Source organism: Aptenodytes patagonicus, chromosome W (genome assembly GCF_965638725.1).
Source record: "Aptenodytes patagonicus chromosome W, bAptPat1.pri.cur, whole genome shotgun sequence".
Taxonomy (NCBI): domain Eukaryota; kingdom Metazoa; phylum Chordata; class Aves; order Sphenisciformes; family Spheniscidae; genus Aptenodytes; species Aptenodytes patagonicus.
This window is the reverse complement of record NC_134981.1, coordinates 6,890,346-6,907,981: the sequence shown is the minus strand read 5'-3', so window position 1 is coordinate 6,907,981 and position 17,636 is coordinate 6,890,346. Positions and strand designations below refer to the sequence as shown.

The window sequence follows — 17,636 nt, the reverse complement described above, 5'->3', positions numbered from 1 at the left end:
CAGCGCATGCTGGGAGAGAGCACCTCTGTCTTGATGCTCCCTCAGGACTAGCGCTGCTGTATATACAGCGAGCTACACCAAAACAGCACTTTTTATACTTTTGTTCAGCAGCGCTGAGAAGTTCAGTGGCTGTGGTGGATCATGAAACGCAAACCTCCTCTTTAGTCAGCCCCAGCTGCTTTGCCTACATAGACAGAAGAAGCATAGGATAGTAATGACGTGTATATTTTTGCTACTTAAAAGTGCCTGCAATCCTTATTAACCCTTGAAACATTAAGGATTGTTTAAAATCATACAATTATTTACAATATGTAAGCTGTGGGTGATTTTTGGTTGCCTGTGTCAGATGTAGAGTCATTCTGCACGCATATTTTACAATTTTGTTTTCTGTTAGGTGATGATCGCTGATCACTTACTGCTGCTGACAGCTGAGGCTTCAGGAAAAAAACATGACAAATGAGCAAAAAATACTCCCAAATTAAGCATGCGAGACTCATGATAAAATCAGCACCATGGGTTCAGCGATCAACCTGTAACGTCCGCGTCCTGCACGGTGTTCGCTGCATGGTGGCAGAAGGCAACTGCCATTTCTGCTCGGCCTCCTTCAGAGGTGTCAGTAACATAATGGAAGAATCATTAACTCTAAAATTACCCAGTGTGTGACTGCCCCTGGAGAAACATGAGGCATACACTTATGCCTCATAGAAGCAGCACCCGCCTTCCAGGGCACAGAAGGGTTTCGGAGACGAAGAACTTGGCTGCAGCGCAGAGAGTCACAGCCTGGGGAGAGAGACGCTGGGAAATCCAGGAGCTGCTGGGACTCCTGCCGGAAAACAGAGCAGGAGACAGAACCTTGGAACCTTCAAGCACATCACTCTGGTGGCAGCTACCGCGCGGCCCAGCCCTCTCCGCCCTCAGGTGGGACAGGCAGCCATCTCGCACCCAGCTGGGGCAGCGGCCATCTTGCCATGCCTCTCATGGAAGCGGCCATCTTGCGTACCGTACAGGCGGCGGCAGCCATGGTGGTGAGAGGGACGTGGGCGCAACCATCTTGGGGCCGCCCACTCGGCTGACTCAGGGCGGCGGCCATCTTGGTAAAGGGCCGTTACAGCGCGAGGCGGTGGTCCCCGCTCTTTCGTCCCTTAAGCAAGATGGCGGCGGCGGCGCATGCTCAGAGCGGGGCGGCGCGCGGGGCCCAGGCGGCGGGCCGGCCGGCGCTCATGCCCGCGGGCTGTTGTGGTGGAGGGCTCGGGCGCCGCTGAGGCGGCGGGCGGGGACCGGCAGCAGCCATGGGCGAGACAGAGAAGCTTTATTATGTTTATAGCTGCGACCTGGACATCAACGTGCAGCTGAAGATGTAAGCGAGGGGGGCCGGGGCTTGCGGCGTCCCCCTGCTCCGCTGCGGGCGGCCGGGGCTGTGAGGGAAGCGGCCCGGTCCCTGCCTGCTTGGGGGAGGCTGGGCCGCCCGCCCGCTCACCGGAGCTGCGCGGGGTCCCGAAGCCTGGCTTCCCCGCGGGAGTCCGGTTACGCGGCGGTGCTGCCTCTGTCTCCCCTCACCGACACCAGGAGCTCCTGGATGCCGCCACCTGTTTCCCTCGGGGCTGCCGGGTGGAGGCAGCGCGGCCGCGTCCCTGCCGGCGTCCCCCGCCGCCGAGCGGTGCCGTGGGGAGGGGACGGGCAAGGGGCCGCGGCGGCAGCAGCAGCAGGGCCGGGGTTGTAAGCTTCGCTCTAAACGCGTTACAAGCGTTCGTGGCCTTAAGTCCCGTAGTGCAGGGCGGTGCTTTAAGGCAAAGATTGATTGTCAGTGCAGCGCTAACGTCTCTGATAACCTTTCACCTGCTGGTGTCACAGCTCGCTCCTCAGTGTTAGGGGAAGGAGGTAAACTGGCGACGCTTTCCTAACTTGTTTGCATGCTCCTTTGAAAGCAAGTCGCTCTTAGTCGGGTTCTTTGTTGTAGGCAGATCCAGGTGCTGCAACACGTAAGTATGTTCCTAACTGGGTGTATACAAGTGCTCGCGTTGAAGCTGGTATTATCACGCGCTGATGTATCTGCTGGTTCATCTTTTAATTTTTTTAAGTCTGGGATTTTTCAGCATCACAGCAATGGGATGTTTACATTTGTGTAGGAGGGACGTGGCTGGCTTTAAAATGTAGTCTACCTAATGCTGCTACGTTAAGGTATATTGCACTTTTTTTGAAAACTAACTTGGGGAAGTTTATTTGGGGGTTAACTTCTGAATGGAAGATGACATCAGAAATCAGGTGCATCTGTCCTCTTTGTTAATTCATTCTGCCTAGCAAAAATACAACTAGGATTTTTTTGTGCGTCGCAGTGTATGTCATCCTGGAATGTGCTATGCTAGTTTCTTGCAAGAAACTTGTTCACCTACTCTGAAGTGTTTTTGTGGTACTGATAGATTTTTGTTTGCTGGAAGATTGATCTTGCATGTTTTCCCATTACCACCACAATTCCTTTTTTGTTTTCGCATGTGCATCCACAGTCAGATATTTAATGTGCTTGATTGTTTTCATTGTGGTATAGCTGAGGCCTGAGAAATTCCATCGATTTACTCTAACCCTAGCATTCTGCAAATTGTTGCAGGGATTTAATCAAGTTTGATTTAAACAGTCTGCTTACTTGAGCTTTGATTTGTTGTTGATTTGAGAGATGGCTGGCATCCAAAGCCAGTCATATGTTTCACATTTCATACAGCTTAAAAACAGGGCTTTTCTTATCGTGTTTTTTTTTTTCTTTTTCCAAATAGTATTTGGAGCACATGTAATCTGATGTTTGTTTTGGTTTTTTAATATTAGCAGCATATGTCATCTCATTGTTGCCTTGCTTAGGGTACCTCATTTGATACTGTCTGAGAATCTACAGGTTGTACTAGAAGAAATTACCTCCATTGAAAAGACAAACAAGTGATTCTTCTCTCCTGGCTCTCCCCTCCCCCATCAGTGTAGCAATAATTTCTGTATTTGTTCATCACTTCACATCCTGAGTTCCTCTCCATTATCTGGATTTCACTACTGGCTAGTAATGGAAAATGAGGATAGCCTCAGTACTGGGTAATCTAAACATAAGCCATGGAAATAGAATTGGATTTTTACTGTGGATAAAATAAATTTTGGTTTGTTTATTTTTTTCTCTCTCCCCCCCCCCCCTTTTTTTTTTCTTTTTTCCCTCCCCACATAGAGGCAGTCTAGAAGGGAAAAGAGAACAGAAGAGTTACAAAGCTCTCTTAGAAGATCCAATGCTGAAGTTCTCAGGACTGTATCAAGAAACTTGCTCTGACTTGTATGTAACTTGTCAAGTGTTTGCAGAAGGGAAGCCTCTTGCTCTTCCAGTTAGAACTTCCTACAAAGCTTTTAGCACTAGATGGAAGTAAGTGACTGCATTTTATTTCATATTCCTCTTAGTTACCAGGGCATCAAGTTGTGTAAATAAATCTATGGTTTTTATTTGCATCAAAAAGATTTGTTTTATATTGTCTTCTTCAAATAACTTATGTTTCTTCAAGTCTCTGTATGGTTATTAAGTGTTGCCCTGACAGCACAAAACCAACCTTTTTGTGTAATGGGTAAGTAATAAAATTGTTACTTGGGTGTTTGGGCATGGCTCACTACTTAAATAACTTCTGGGGCCTGGACTAGGACACTTCCATACTGTTTACTGGGCAGACTGATCTTTGGTACTTAGGTCATCAGGCTAGACTATTTTTCCTTTAGTCTCTAGCCTTTTAATCATACTCAGGACAAGTATTTGAATGGTTAAAGCCCAGAAGAAAATAGTCCATCTGCCCTTAGAAATTCATATTCTAAGGAGAATCTGGGTTGTATAAACTTTTGCAGAGTAACTTGAATTGTAAAGCTTTATGACTAATAAAAAGTGTTTCTCTGCAGCTGGAATGAATGGCTGAAACTGCCTGTGAAGTATCCAGACTTGCCTCGCAATGCACAGGTGGCTCTGACCATCTGGGATGTATATGGACCTGGTAAAGCAGTTCCTGTGGGAGGAACAACGGTCTCGCTCTTTGGGAAATATGGGTATACTGCTTTTTCTTCTGTGGTACAGATTTGAAGCTCGCTTGTGAATCGTAAGGTAGCAGTGGTTACGAGAGGGGTTTTTTTTATTTTTTTAAACCGGGTTAACAGTTCCATATTTGAAAAATCTGATACATAGGTGATTTACTCTATTTCTTACTGAATGTAACTTCATACATGCTACAGTGTTGTGGAGAAAAGTCTTCTCTTGTATAACACCAAAATTTAGGCTTTTTTTTTTTCGATCTGTAAGCTTGGATTTTAAGGTAGGAAATGCTGAAATCACTTCATATTTATACTTCTGTAATGCATGGATGCCAGTACTGATTACTTAAGATAATTGATTTAATCGGCTTGCAATTAGGCTGTTAATGCAGTGTTATTTGTAAGGATTAAGGTGTAACTCAGTAAATCAGAAACTTTCAAAATTAATAATCTGTGATCCAATAGAGCGTAGGTTTAGTAAATTTGTGGATGATAACACTAAGATGGGAAGGATTACAAGTGTGCTGGAAGGTGACAATACATCAAAAGGATCTTGACTAAGTGCAAAGGGGACTGAAAAAAAAATAGGATGCAGTTTAAAGAAAAGTATGAGGTGCTGGTACTTTTTGTAATTGATTGTAGTCAAATACAGAATGGGGAGCAGCTGCCCAGGAAAACAGAGGAAAAGATTTGGGCTTTACAGTGAATCTTAGGTTTTGCATGATTCAGGGTCATGATGCTCTTGTGAAATGTGTGAACGACATTGAATATGCAAACAGTCTACAAGTATGCGCATCAGGGACAATGTTGTATCCTCCTTCTCCATGCTCATCCACTCGGCTGGGATATGGTCAGTTCTATGTAACTGACTTTAGGCAAGTTGCTGACTACTGGGAGTCTAAGGGTGTCCATATCACTGAACATCTAGCAAACGGGTGTGATGGAGGAGGAGTAAATACTAGTGAGGCTGAAGAAAAGACCGTAGGGACACTTTTCTAGTATGTAGGTAGCGTTGGAAAATGGGGAGAAATAGCCTTTTTTTGTTTTGTCAGTGGATAAGAAGTAATAAGGCTAAACTGAAGTGCGGGAAAAGTTTAGGTTAGTATTAGGAAAGCTGTTATAGTGACACTTGAACGAAGAAAATGACTAGAGAGGTGGTATCTCTGTCATTGAAGATACTGCTTTGACAAAAAGATTGACATTGTCTTAGGGCAGAAAATTGAACTGGATCAATTGGACTATGCCCCAAAGACTGCTGGTAGTTTTTAAAGCATTAAAGCATACTTCCTGGAAAAAGATAGAATTTATAAATGAAACTTACTTTTCTTTCCAGCATGTGGGGCCTGGGGGAAGTAGACGGACAGAAAGCAACAAATAATTTCAAAATTTTGTATTTACATGTAAATGGAAACCCTTGTAGTAGTATTCCACAAAGTGATGTGTAAATTCAAGGTCAGATGGTCCTTCTAGTCAGTATTTCTCATTTTTAATGGTTAACTTCTTAAAGCGTTCCTTCCAGTTGTATTTACCTGAAGTTGTTAGAGTTAAGTGATCACCTCTTATTGGCAAAACTAATGCGCTTGATTTCTTGGGGCATCTTTCATAGGTGGATTGGCACAAATATACAAGGGAAGCAGGGTTTTGCAGAGAAAAAGGGTGGTCAGTTACCCTGCAAAGTTCTGTTCACTGCGTACTTTCAATTACCAATTCAATTTCAAGCATAGATGGAGAAAATGGTGTGTTGAGGGTTGTGGTTTTCTTTTCTTTTTTTTTATCTGGCAGCTCAGAAGGCTGCTTTTTATCAGTTGACCTTCAAATGAAACTTAGGTAGTTTTTTAGTTGAATTTTTTTCAGACTGGCAGACCTAAAGTCACTATTATAATTTGCAAGTCAAGAGGAATTCTTTCTGCTTCATTACAAATAATAAAAATATGAAGGTCAAGCTCTGTCCTCAGTCTGCGTTTGTACCACCCCACTGACTTTGGGAATTACCCATTTTTCTTCCGCTTGCCAAATAAGTTGTCTCAGACTTACTCATTTTCTTCTAAACTCCGTGTGCCAATAAAAATGAAGGCCATAGGGGGCACAAGGTGCAAGGCACTTTTGCAGTTCAGTTAAATTATGCATGGCAGTGCATGTTTGTAGGTTTGGCAAAGGAAGCTACTTCATTTTCTTGCAGCTGCTGCTGTACTTTGATTCCTGACAGCTGTATTATTTTGAATTTACTGAAGCGATTCTGCATTTTTCCCTGCAGTATGTTTCGTCAAGGAATGCATGATTTGAAAGTCTGGCCCAACGTAGAAGCTGATGGCTCGGAGCCCACCAAAACTCCCGGGAGAACCAGCAGCACAGTCTCTGAAGATCAAATGAGCCGCTTGGCAAAGGTAATGGAATAGCAGGTAACCTTTTAAGATGTATGTGAAAAGCTTGTGCTTTAACCAGAGTGAAAGAAGACAGGTTTTAATGAAGACAGGCTTCTCATGTTGTTTTCTCCTGTGAAAGCTATCTTCCTTTGATTGTTTAGATACTTCACAGGATTTATACAAACGAGTAAACTAGATCACACTCATTTGCTTCTGAAGTATTTTTTTTAAAGGGGACATATAAACACCTTTTAATATACGTAGCATTCTGTTGTAACAAATTCACATCCTAATTCTTTGTAAAGAATGAAAATGTGAACATGCCTTGAAGATGCTTGAAGTCAAAATTCCATCAGGTTCAGTAAGAGCAGCTGCTAACAGTAACTTGTGAGGACAGTCCAGTTTCTTTCAGTAGCAATCCTTTAGATTTAAGGCTGTCTGGTGTAATGTGCAGATGTGTATGACATACCTCTACATTAGAAAGAATTTGAATAGAACTGCAAAAATTAAGCAAAGTTTCATTCATTTCAGCTCATGAATATGTTTGTATATTAGTATTTTCTTCTCCCAGCTTGATGGCAGAGTGTATTTTTGCCATCAAAGCTACTTCTGGAATTGATCAGTAGATGTTAGTTCTTGAACTGTTTTACTAGCTGATCTCTCTCATTCTTCAGGTAAGCTTACCCCAAGCTTTCCAAATTGCTCAACCCACTTACTCAGTGTACTTTCTTCTTAATCTTGGTCTCCTAGTTTTCATCCTCACCTTTGTGCAACTCCCAGTGAAAGATAGGTTCAGTGCCATAAATATGTCCAATTTCTCATCTAGAGATTTATCACAGCAATAAAGTAACTTTCATTTAGCGTCTCTCTTACTAGTCTTACTAGTCTAGTTCACCTTGAATTTATAATGGAAACTCATTAAAGCTTTCTGCCGGCGGTGGTGCCTCGTTTATTGATCATAGTAGAATAAGTCCCCTCTAGCCTAAGGAAGCTCTGTAGACAGACACTAAATATCAAGGCTTGTTTGTAGTTCATCAAATGGTTACGTGATGTGGGCAGCAGGTCTCTGAGAAAGGGTTTTAGAGTGTAGGCCTTCCCTTTCATGTTAAGTCTGGTATGCAAACATGACCATACCCTACCAGTGTGTTTTCTCCTCTTCCCTTCACTCCCTTATGCTCCCTAGCTCAAGAAATACAAATAATGTAGAGTATTTCAGTCTTAAAATACCTGGGTCTGTTCTAGCCTATTCTTTTGGCATATGGGAGATGAGGGCTCAAAGTCTCTGAGGAAGAGGAGGGAATTCTCCTTTCACATCCCAATTAGAGAGTTTAATTAATGGCTAATAAAAAGCTAATAACATCACTGCCACTGTTCTTCTCTTCTGAAAGCTGTTTTGGGAGATACTAATTTTTGAAAGATGAAAGTGTTTTCACTGATATTTTGTTTTGTTCATATATAAAAACATTTTACCATTAGATGCTAGCAAAGTGAATAGGGTTTCTGGGTAGTGTGTCTATGAGAGCTTTCATTTGCACAGCTGTTTACACAGCAGATGAGGTCCTTGTGATGTATCATTCCTAAATAGCCATTGTTTGAGTACAATCAGCTTCAGTTTTTCTATGACTTACTCATCAGTTGCCAAATGCCTCCTGATGCTACTGCATGTGAAGGTATATTTAAATATAGGTAAGAGGAGTAGGACTAATTAAATACAAGATGAGTTTGTGTGGACTTTGTTACTCTGGATTTGTTTTTTTTCTGTGTATTGGACAGACTTATCGTTTAGAAGAGTCATGCTATTGATTGATATCTGATACCAGAGGCCAAATTAGAGTCTTCTAGATAATAAGTAACTTTTGAGAAAAGCTTGCTGAAGGACCTTTTCTCCATCTGAAAGAGAACTCTATTTTCTTGACATGCTTCTGAGTTTGTGTGTGTGTATGTGTGTGGGATTATTATAGGGAATTTGTATAAAATCAGTGACTGGCTGCTGGAGGAGTTGCATCCTTTTACCTTAAATAATTGATACTATGGCAGGTCTCTCATTTCATGTTGGGGTGCCAATGGTTGTGCTCTTACAAAACACGTGAATGTTGCTTGTAAAACTGCTACTGATGAAAAAGCCATGTTGCATCCTGGGGGTCATTGTGAATGCAGATTCTTCCTGTACTAAGGAATATTAATGGGAGGAGCGTGGAATACCTTTAACACGCTCAAATATTAATGACATAAAGATGTTTCTCCCATGAGTGGTGTTTTAATTTATTCTACTTAAACAAAAAGTACTCTTAAGTTCTTTTTGATCCATTCATTGCCCTCACATCTTCTGCTGGCTGAATGAAATTAGATAATAACAACGGTGAGATAGTATCTAAAGGGATGCCTCTTATTTAGCAGCAGATGATGAATGCTTCTTTCCCTGAAGGGAATGCACTAGCTTCCCTCTTACTTTAAGCTTTAAATATTAATCCAAGAGAATGGTTCTTCATGTGTTCATATGCCTACATATCTTCTGGGTCTTGTATGCAGGCCTAACTAGTTGCAGTATTACGACTTTTTTCCTCTCTATAAGGGAGGTTTGCAGGTTTAAGAGATTAATAATTTTCCTCTAAAACATACAGAATGACTTTTGTTCACTGCACTAGAGAATAAAGGAAAGAAAACGAACTAAGAATTTGTGACCCAGGTACCTAAATAACTTTTTTTGCCAAAGCTTTGATAAGTGCTATCCTAAATCTGCGTATCAGTGCTGGATGTGAATATGTGATATTCTGAAAATTTTGATGCATTGGTTTAAGATAGTGGAAATAAAAGCCCTACCTTGAGTAAGAAAAAAATACTTTTGTTAGATTAAAAAAAAAAATAGGGAGTAATTTAGAAATGGCTAAAATGGTGGACATGTAAGGGTAAGGAATTTCTTCACTGCTGAGAACGAGAAGACCTTTTCTGTGAACTAGGTAGGACATTTGTGAATGCATTAAGTGGTGATGTCCAGCCTGCCTGAAACAGCATCTTGGGTTATAACTGGTCTGCATGCTGCTGGTTCTTTACCTTTGGAATATATTAAAGTCACGTATGAAGCAAAGGCCAAGGCTTGTATTATCCTTTTAGTACAGTCCTGGCACACTCTGTCTTTGTAATATTGCTGAGATAGAATTTGATGAACTGGCTGCAGAATATAACATAAGATGGCAAAAAATTATTACTATATTGTGCTTCTGTTTACAGTCCTGCTGATAAGTTTTAAGAACCCAAAGGCTGGGTTTCTGTGCTTTGGTTACATCCAGCATCCTGAAATGTTATTAAGGATTATACTTTGGCCCCCATTCCCTTTCCTTTCGTACTGTTAAGTTTCTGAAGTTTATTGAAGCTAATCTGAAGATTAGCTGTCCCAGAGTTTACTGGAAACAAAACAAATGGAAAAAAGCCCCTAATATATACTGAACGGAGTTAACTAATTATTAGAAGTTGCAGCGGTCTTCCAAAGTTTGCATCAAAATCTTATTACTTCTGTCAAGCTATACTGTGTTCTAGAGCTTAAAGAAAAGTTAGGTAATCAGCTGCTTTAAGTGAACAATCTTATAGTCGTTACGGGATTATGTTTTTGTGTTTCATGGAACGAGTTCAGAACAAAGGGCATCAGATGCTCATGGCTAACTTACTATTTAGTGCTTCTTGAAATGGCCAGTTCCTAGCAAATCTGGAAATAAGTTTAAAAAAAAAAAAAAGGGGGGCAGGATTTTCCTCCCAACTGAATAGCTTTTTAGGTGCTTTTTAAATTGACTGCTTTTGATTAGTCCTTTACTTAGGTAGAGCCAATAACTGTAGTTGAGGATTAATATTCAGTGGAAAATTTTAAACTTCATCTCTAATAGACTTAGTAGGAACCAAGAATCAGAAAAGCTGAATTAAATAACATTTGTGAAATGAGCAAGTATTGTCATTCAGAGCTATATGTTATGCTTGCTTTCATAAATAATCTGCCTTAAAATTTAATTCAGATCTTGAGAGGGCGCAGAGGCCATGGTGTGGACTGTAGTGTATTCCAACTCTTTCTGACATAAACTATTTCCAAGAAAACTAAATTAATTGGGAGTTTTGTTTCCTGCTTAGAGGTAGGAACCAGTATCCAAAGTGTTGTTAGACCATAACATCAAATTAAACTCTGGGGAGGTGCATAAGAGAAAAAAAAACCAACAAAACCAAAAATAAACCAATGAAGTTGTCTTAAACAGCAAGAAGTCACTTTGTGGAAAGTGAAGAAGCAAGAAGGTCTGTTGTTGTTGGATGTGAAGGGGCAGTTGATTAAGATGTTAAAAGACAAGGATAAATGCTTACCGGCTGATCTTTGACAGATCAGTTCCACTGATACAAGAACACCTTCAGGGAGACTGCAGAACACTGAAATTTCATTTTATTAATGGTTTTAATGGCTGTTTAAGGTCTTTTGGACACTAGACAATTATTTCCCTGCTGTGTCAGCATTGCTTCTAGGAGATGTAAAAAGCTATTTGATTCTGCATAATTTCTGAAGCTTGGCTTCTTGTGAGTTTGTCACGTATATACTTTCCAGATCTGTCAGGATCTGCACCTGGACATGAAGTTGATGCTCTTTTCAGAGTACATCATGATAGGGTTTATATTTAGCCCAGGTCATCCTTGGTGTACGGTAATACTTGTGCATGTACTGCTAAGGCATCAGTTTACGGGGGATTTGAGCGAGAATAATGAAACAGTACTACTGGTGCAAACCCTTGACCTTTTTTTTTTTTTCTTCACAGTGAATTTTTTTTTTATCTTTAGTGGTGAGCTGCTGAAAGTCTAGTGCAGGTATCTGACAAACTGTGCAACCTAGACAACTCCCAGCATATAGCAAGTCTTCTCTTTTTTTTTGTAGTAGCCTCATCTCCAGTTCTATATGTGAGAAGTAGGCTGTTGTTGTGTATCCTGTGTTCTCCTACATACAATATGTTCCGGTCACATGCCATCCTAGTATTCTTTGTGTATTGCCTGTCCCCTAGCTGTCAGCTGGACAAGAAATGGCAGTTGGTGTGATTGTATGGCCTGTTCAAATTTAAATGCTCATGGGTGGGCTGGTTGACCACAGAACAAAGCAATGAAGTAGTAGTTGTAACCCTTCCCTTAATAGGAATAATGTTGAGGGTCTCTTCACTAGCCATTTTCTAGACAGATACTGATTTCTTTGAAACATGAAAGAACTTGATGTCTTCTAGTCCCTTTGCATCTCTTCTTGCATACTGCAAGAATTACTAATTTTTTGAGGAACACTTGTGATTTCTCAGTAGCCGAAAAGGTGATTCTTGTTCATATTTGTGTGGTCTTCTGCTGAATTTTTCATAAACTATTGTGTGTCAGTGCATCTGAAACTACAGGTAGTATGGCTCATATCTTTCTTATCTTCTCTTCCACTCTTCTACTGTTAGGTAGTCCTTTAAACAACTCAACTTCCTTGCTATTACTACAGCAATATGTAGATGTAGGAGTAAAACCTGAACTACTTTTCAGATGACTAAAAAGAAAGGGAGAACAAGCTGTCTGCGACTTGCTGTGAGTAAGTCTTTGGCTGACATTTTGTGATGTGTAAGTCCGAACCTAAGAACTTGTTTTGGTAAGGCTAATAAGGGCCAAATTATTCAGTTTGGATATTTTTTGAAATATTTTCTTTTTGTTTGACTTGGTAAGTTTTACTATATGAAACTTAGTAACAAAAAAAAAGAAGTATTTTTGTTACATGACTTTACTTAAAAAATAGGTTCCTGTTTTTAATGTGTTAAAAATTCAATGACAATGTGCTTGGAACGTGGTTTTGTTTTTTGTACAAACATTTTTTCCAGTTCCTTCCCTCCCCCCCCCGATTTTATGGTAGTGTCTGTAAAATTATGACTTTGATATTCTTTTTCTCGCTCCCAGCAATTTAAATATTATCACTGTGTTTTCATGCAGCTTACCAAGTCTCATCGGCAAGGTCATATGGTGAAAGTGGACTGGCTGGACAGACTGACCTTTAGAGAAATAGAAATGATCAATGAGGTAGGCCATCGTACATCAGATTTGTAATGTTTTTTGGGATCTTGCTAATATGGAACGTTTGCTTGCTTAGGAGTCTAACTCAAAGCACTTATCCTATTTTTCTTCAACCACCAGTGTATATGATAAAAGGAAGAATAATTCTTTAAGTTTCCAAAGGTGATTTTACTTTGGCAATAATGAGAATGGACAGCTGTCTTGTCAGTTGTCAGCTTCAAGTGAACTTGATCATGGAAGAGAGAATTTATTAATAATTTGGAATAGCTTGGAACAAATGCTGCTAGATATGACTAATTTAACTCTAGGACTTAGATTGTGGTGGGAAGCTTTTTGGACATACAGGCTGTACCTTGGTTTTAGACCTGTTCAGCTTTACTGGTGTTGATTTTGGCTGCTGGGGAAAAACACTTCTAAGATTTGAATGAATATTTAAAAAAAAAAATCTGGTAGTTAAATACCTGAATGAGGTGTTAACCCTCATTGGGCAAAATCTCCCCAAAACTGCTAACTGATTATACTCATCTTGCACAACAGAACTCCTTTGTTTTCTGCTTTGCGTGCTGAGATTTCTGTTTTCTTATTGATAATTAGACCTCAGGGAATCAGATTCTTTTTGAACTTAAGAGTTTATAAAAACAAAAATTTATTAATCTTTTTTTTTTTTGAGAACTCAGCCTATGTCCTTTTTTTTCCCTTCCTTTTCTGTAAAAATACAGAAAACTAAAATTCCTGATTCCTAGAGCTGTGCCTTAAGTGCAGAACCATTTTGCCTATGCTGGAAAGTCAATGCATTATTAATGCATGAAACGAACTTGAGTTACTTGTTGTTAAAGGGGATGCTTATTTTTTTATTAAATATATATTCCCGGTGGTGGTTATGTATAACTTCTTTCTTGTTTCCCATATAGATTTTAAAATTCTAAGCACTTTTTCTAGGTAAAGCATTTAAAAAATGCATACATGGGCATATCTTCCTCTGAAAGTGAATGAGCTGCAAATCTAATCTTGTAGTCCAAGTTTAATTTGTCTCTTTCATGGTTTCATCTGAAACAGTGATTTTTGTTTTTTTCCCTGTCTTCTGGTTTTTGACTCTGACACGCATGATTGTGTGTAAAGATTTAAAAAAAACAAAACAAAAAAAAACCCACAAAAATCCCAGCTGTCAGCTGGTTATTCTTTATCACCTTTTTAAAGACCACAGTTGCAAGCCACTGATGAAAACAATGTTATTTTATCTGTTACATGTGGATGTTTATCATAAAGTAGGAATGTAAGGAAGTAAGAATGTCAGGAAGAAGGTGATATGGTCTCAAGTAGTGCTATGAAATGATTAACTGAATAATTGCTACAACAACTGATAATCTAATTAGTTACAGCACAAAGGAAGTAGGGTAATTGCTGTACTGAGAATGCTGAAGATTGATGCGCTTTAATGTATGATATGCATCTGTGGTGGTTCTCTTCTCAGAGGGAAAAACGAAGTTCTAATTTTATGTACCTGATGATTGAATTCCGTTGCGTCAAGTGTGATGATAAAGAGTATGGAATAGTTTACTACGAAAAGGTATGTGCCTTGCAGGCTTTATGGTTGTCTTTAAAAAGGAACATACGCACCTAAAACGGATAGGTTTTTCTGCTGAGGTGAAATATTCTGCTGCAAGATAGTGGCAGACAGCTGTCACTGGCAACTGTTTACGTACATACAAATCAAATAGTATAGATGCAACAAGATTGCAGAAGTCAATCATTCGTGTAATACAGTTCAAGATTACAGAATTTAATAAGTGTGATTAAAAACTTTTTGATTTATGGTTCCTTCAGTCATCCAGCAGTACTTTCAGAGTAGCCGTATGTAAAATTATATCTTATATGAGGAAGAAATGTACCTGTATTGATTGGTAACTTTATAAAAGGTAAGTTATTAAAACTTTGCACAGGAGCTCTGCTGGCGAACATTTTCTCTAAAATGAACAAATACAGAAGTTTAGTCTTTCATGCTGAAAATGCTTTGGCAGTCAATTAAGTAAAAGACTTCTGGATTGGAATGTCTTGCATCTTTTCTTTCTGTTTACAAAACAGATCTCCAAAGCAGTGCCCTCAGTGTTTTTTATGAGTTCAAAGTTAATGGAACAAAGGATTAACAGTGAGCTTAACAGACATCAGTGTGGCTTTGGAAAGCATTGTAGAAAGACCTACTAAAACAGAAAAAGCAGTATATCTATCATCTGGCTTAAAAAAAAAAAGTCAGTAATTACCTCTTAATTTTCAACATGTTTAGATTCATAAGAATTCAGAAAGTTACTGAATAATGCAGCTTTATAAGAAAGAGAAAGAAGGTAGAAAAACAGACTGGAGTCCTATTGAGAACAGGCATTAACTTTAAGCAGCGTCTATTCTGAGAATTTGAAAAAAAACCTAATTCAGTACAGAAAATGTTAATACAATGGAAAATAGATTACAAGTATTTCTATGTATGTGACAATATTACCAGTTGATTTGGGCAGCAGAACTCTGATCTAACTAACTAGAAGAAGGTAGTGAAAAATACAGTAATACATTGCAAAAAGCAGGATTCCACAAAATTGGGGGTGGGGGAGTGGTGTGTTGGTTTTTTTTTGTTTGTGTTTTTGTTGTTGTTTTGTTGTTGCATGTAGTCAGGGGGTTTTTTTGGTGGTGGTTGGGTTTTTTTTAGGGTTGGGTTTTTTTGTTTGTTTGGGTGTTCTTAGTTTTTTTTTCCCCCTAGCATTTATTGTAGTGACGTGTTAGTTGCTTAGTTATCACTGTGTCTCTCAGTAAACCATTACAGAAGAACTTAAGGCTTGCTTAAAATCTCTTAAAAACAGCTTGTAGAGTTGAAAAAGATAAAATTTTGGTGAAGATCTGTGACTTAGGCAGGTGTCTAGGTTAAAAACTTGCTTAGCTTTCTTCCTGAGTGTCCAAGCAGCTCTTTAGCATTTCTTTTGGTGGACTGTAGTTGACAATGGGAGCTGTCCCCACTTTTCCAAATGTTTTTGCCTTTAGAATAGCTTGTTTCATAGTGCTTCTACAGACTTCTCCTAGAACCGGCTATCGTAGAGGATCTTACTATTACAAAACTCTTTTGTGTTACAAATCGGAATGAAACCTACAATGTGTCGGATTCCTCCATGAAACAAAATAACTTTATTTACTTCTGTGGAAATCAAGGAAATATTTTTCTGGAGAGCATAATGGAATACGATCAAAATACTGAAACATTCTACTAACCATTAGCTTTTTTACATTAGAACGTGCTGTACTTTTCACACGTGCAAACTGATGAGCGTGGCTACCATGCGGCTTTGTGTCCTCTTGGCTCTTTTATTTTTATAGCTGAATGTGACATTCCTAAAAATGATTTTTCTCCCTCACCTCCAGAAACCTACCGTTATAGATGAACTATTCCTGATTTACACACACAACTCTTCTTGTCATCATTATGGTTTTACAGGTGTGCAAAGTGCAGGAAAGAACATTCAGACTTCAAGCACGCATCTTTCTTTCAACAGATGTTTCTGAAGCATATTAAAAGTGCATGGAACAAAACTGTGAATTGGCTGCTCTTGTGGAAATGAAGTAATTGAATGTGTAATAGTACATATTACATAACTAACTATAACTGCTATAACTAACTGCAGTTTGAGGGATTTGTTGTTATGAAGTAGCTTTTCAACAAGTTCTTGACCCTTTTCTGGCAGCGGTAGGAAACAGTACATGAATTAGCGCCTGTCTTCTCAGTTTTGTCATGCTTCCAATTACAGTGTACAGTATACATATCCGGCATCACCAATCCACTATATTGAGTCTAATGAAACTAGGTTCTGTTGTCACCTGCCTGTGACCGATAGTCGAAGTGGAGATTACTTGTCACAGTTTTGTTGATAAATTTGTTTTCAAGTGTTTACGAAGAACTAGCCTGTTAAACAGTGGCTGACAGAATTTGAGATTCTTTGACTCAACATTCAATTACAATGAAGTGAAGTGGCAGTGGCTCTTTCCATGTTCTCTGTTAACTTAATTTTAATACAGCATTCAAGACATGAAGGATAGCAGTCTGCTAGTAATGAGAACATTGCTTCTGATTCTCTGTTTAGGCGAAAATTCAGTGTGACTTTGCAAGTGCAAATAACACCAACTTTTATCATTAATGTGTTTTTTTGCAGGTTTCAAGTGAAACCTTTGTTTGAATAAATAAGTTCATTGCACTGCTGCATCCAGTTTATTTAAAAAAAAAAAGTAGTCTGATTATCAGAGCCTTTGTCATGGTTTGAAAGAAAGAATAAGTAATGTCTACAGCATTGGGTGTCCATTTACTTTTCCTTTGGGAGAAGTTGGATCCCATTGGCATTATCTGAAATGATGTTTTGAGTAAAGAATAAGATAAATAGAACCTCCTTATTTATTGATGTTGTGAAACTGATTTTCAGGAAAGTGCAGAAGAACCTTGCTGGTTCAGAAAATTCTGCAAATTTTGTTAACTTTCTTAAATGGGCTCTAATATTTTTATAGAAGTCACACACACTGACCTTAATGTAGTGAAATACCTCTAAAGTTCTGTAACGTAGTAGTTTAAAGCAAGTTAATGCTGTTTAGTATTTATGTTGCTTTTGTTTCCCAGTGGCAAAATATAGCAGGTCATCTCGGTTTCTGGCTGTGCTAGCAAGTAATGCAGCCAAGAGGAGCAGATTTACAGAGTGAAGTTGTTGCTGAAGGACCAGTGTCTGCACTGTGTGCTTATACTTGGGACTAGCTTTAATCAAGTCCCATGGGCAGAATGACTGTTGGCAGTTGGAGGATATTAGGTATTTCTAAAACCTCTATGATACGAACCAAAGCTCGCTACATGGGGATGATCAGGAGAGACACTTCAAAAGCATGCACCTGACCAAAGTCGAACGCTAATTTAGCGTTGACCCTCAGGCATTGGTATGGTTTAGTAAGTTTGTATGGTCAGGGTCACAGTGATCCATGTGATGCTCTCCAAATACGAGAGAGAATTAGAGCCGCGTGTTAATCTAATTGGAAGGCAAAGTTAAACAACTGATGTCCTTCACGGGCAAACTAATGGCATTGTGCCTTCTTGAGGATTTCACAAAATAGTTTGTTATGCACATGTTAACTCCTGACACAGTAACTTGTCCCACGAATGCTTTGGCAAAACTTGATTTCATAGCAAGT

General features: G+C 39.3%; 1 protein-coding gene across 2 annotated transcripts in view; it reads left to right on the top strand.

The window, feature by feature from the left end:
• The first annotated feature begins 1,211 nt into the window (after positions 1-1,211).
• LOC143171965 (phosphatidylinositol 3-kinase catalytic subunit type 3) overlaps positions 1,212-17,636 on the top strand; it is an 83,696-nt gene continuing 67,271 nt past the window's right edge. For both annotated transcript variants that reach the window (XM_076361153.1, XM_076361152.1), the window contains exons 1-6: positions 1,212-1,357; positions 3,197-3,385; positions 3,904-4,047; positions 6,284-6,413; positions 12,357-12,443; positions 13,909-14,004. In XM_076361153.1, coding sequence (XP_076217268.1) covers positions 1,290-1,357; positions 3,197-3,385; positions 3,904-4,047; positions 6,284-6,413; positions 12,357-12,443; positions 13,909-14,004 — 714 coding nt within the window. In that variant the 5' untranslated portion in view covers positions 1,212-1,289. The remainder of the gene's footprint in view (positions 1,358-3,196; positions 3,386-3,903; positions 4,048-6,283; positions 6,414-12,356; positions 12,444-13,908; positions 14,005-17,636) is intronic.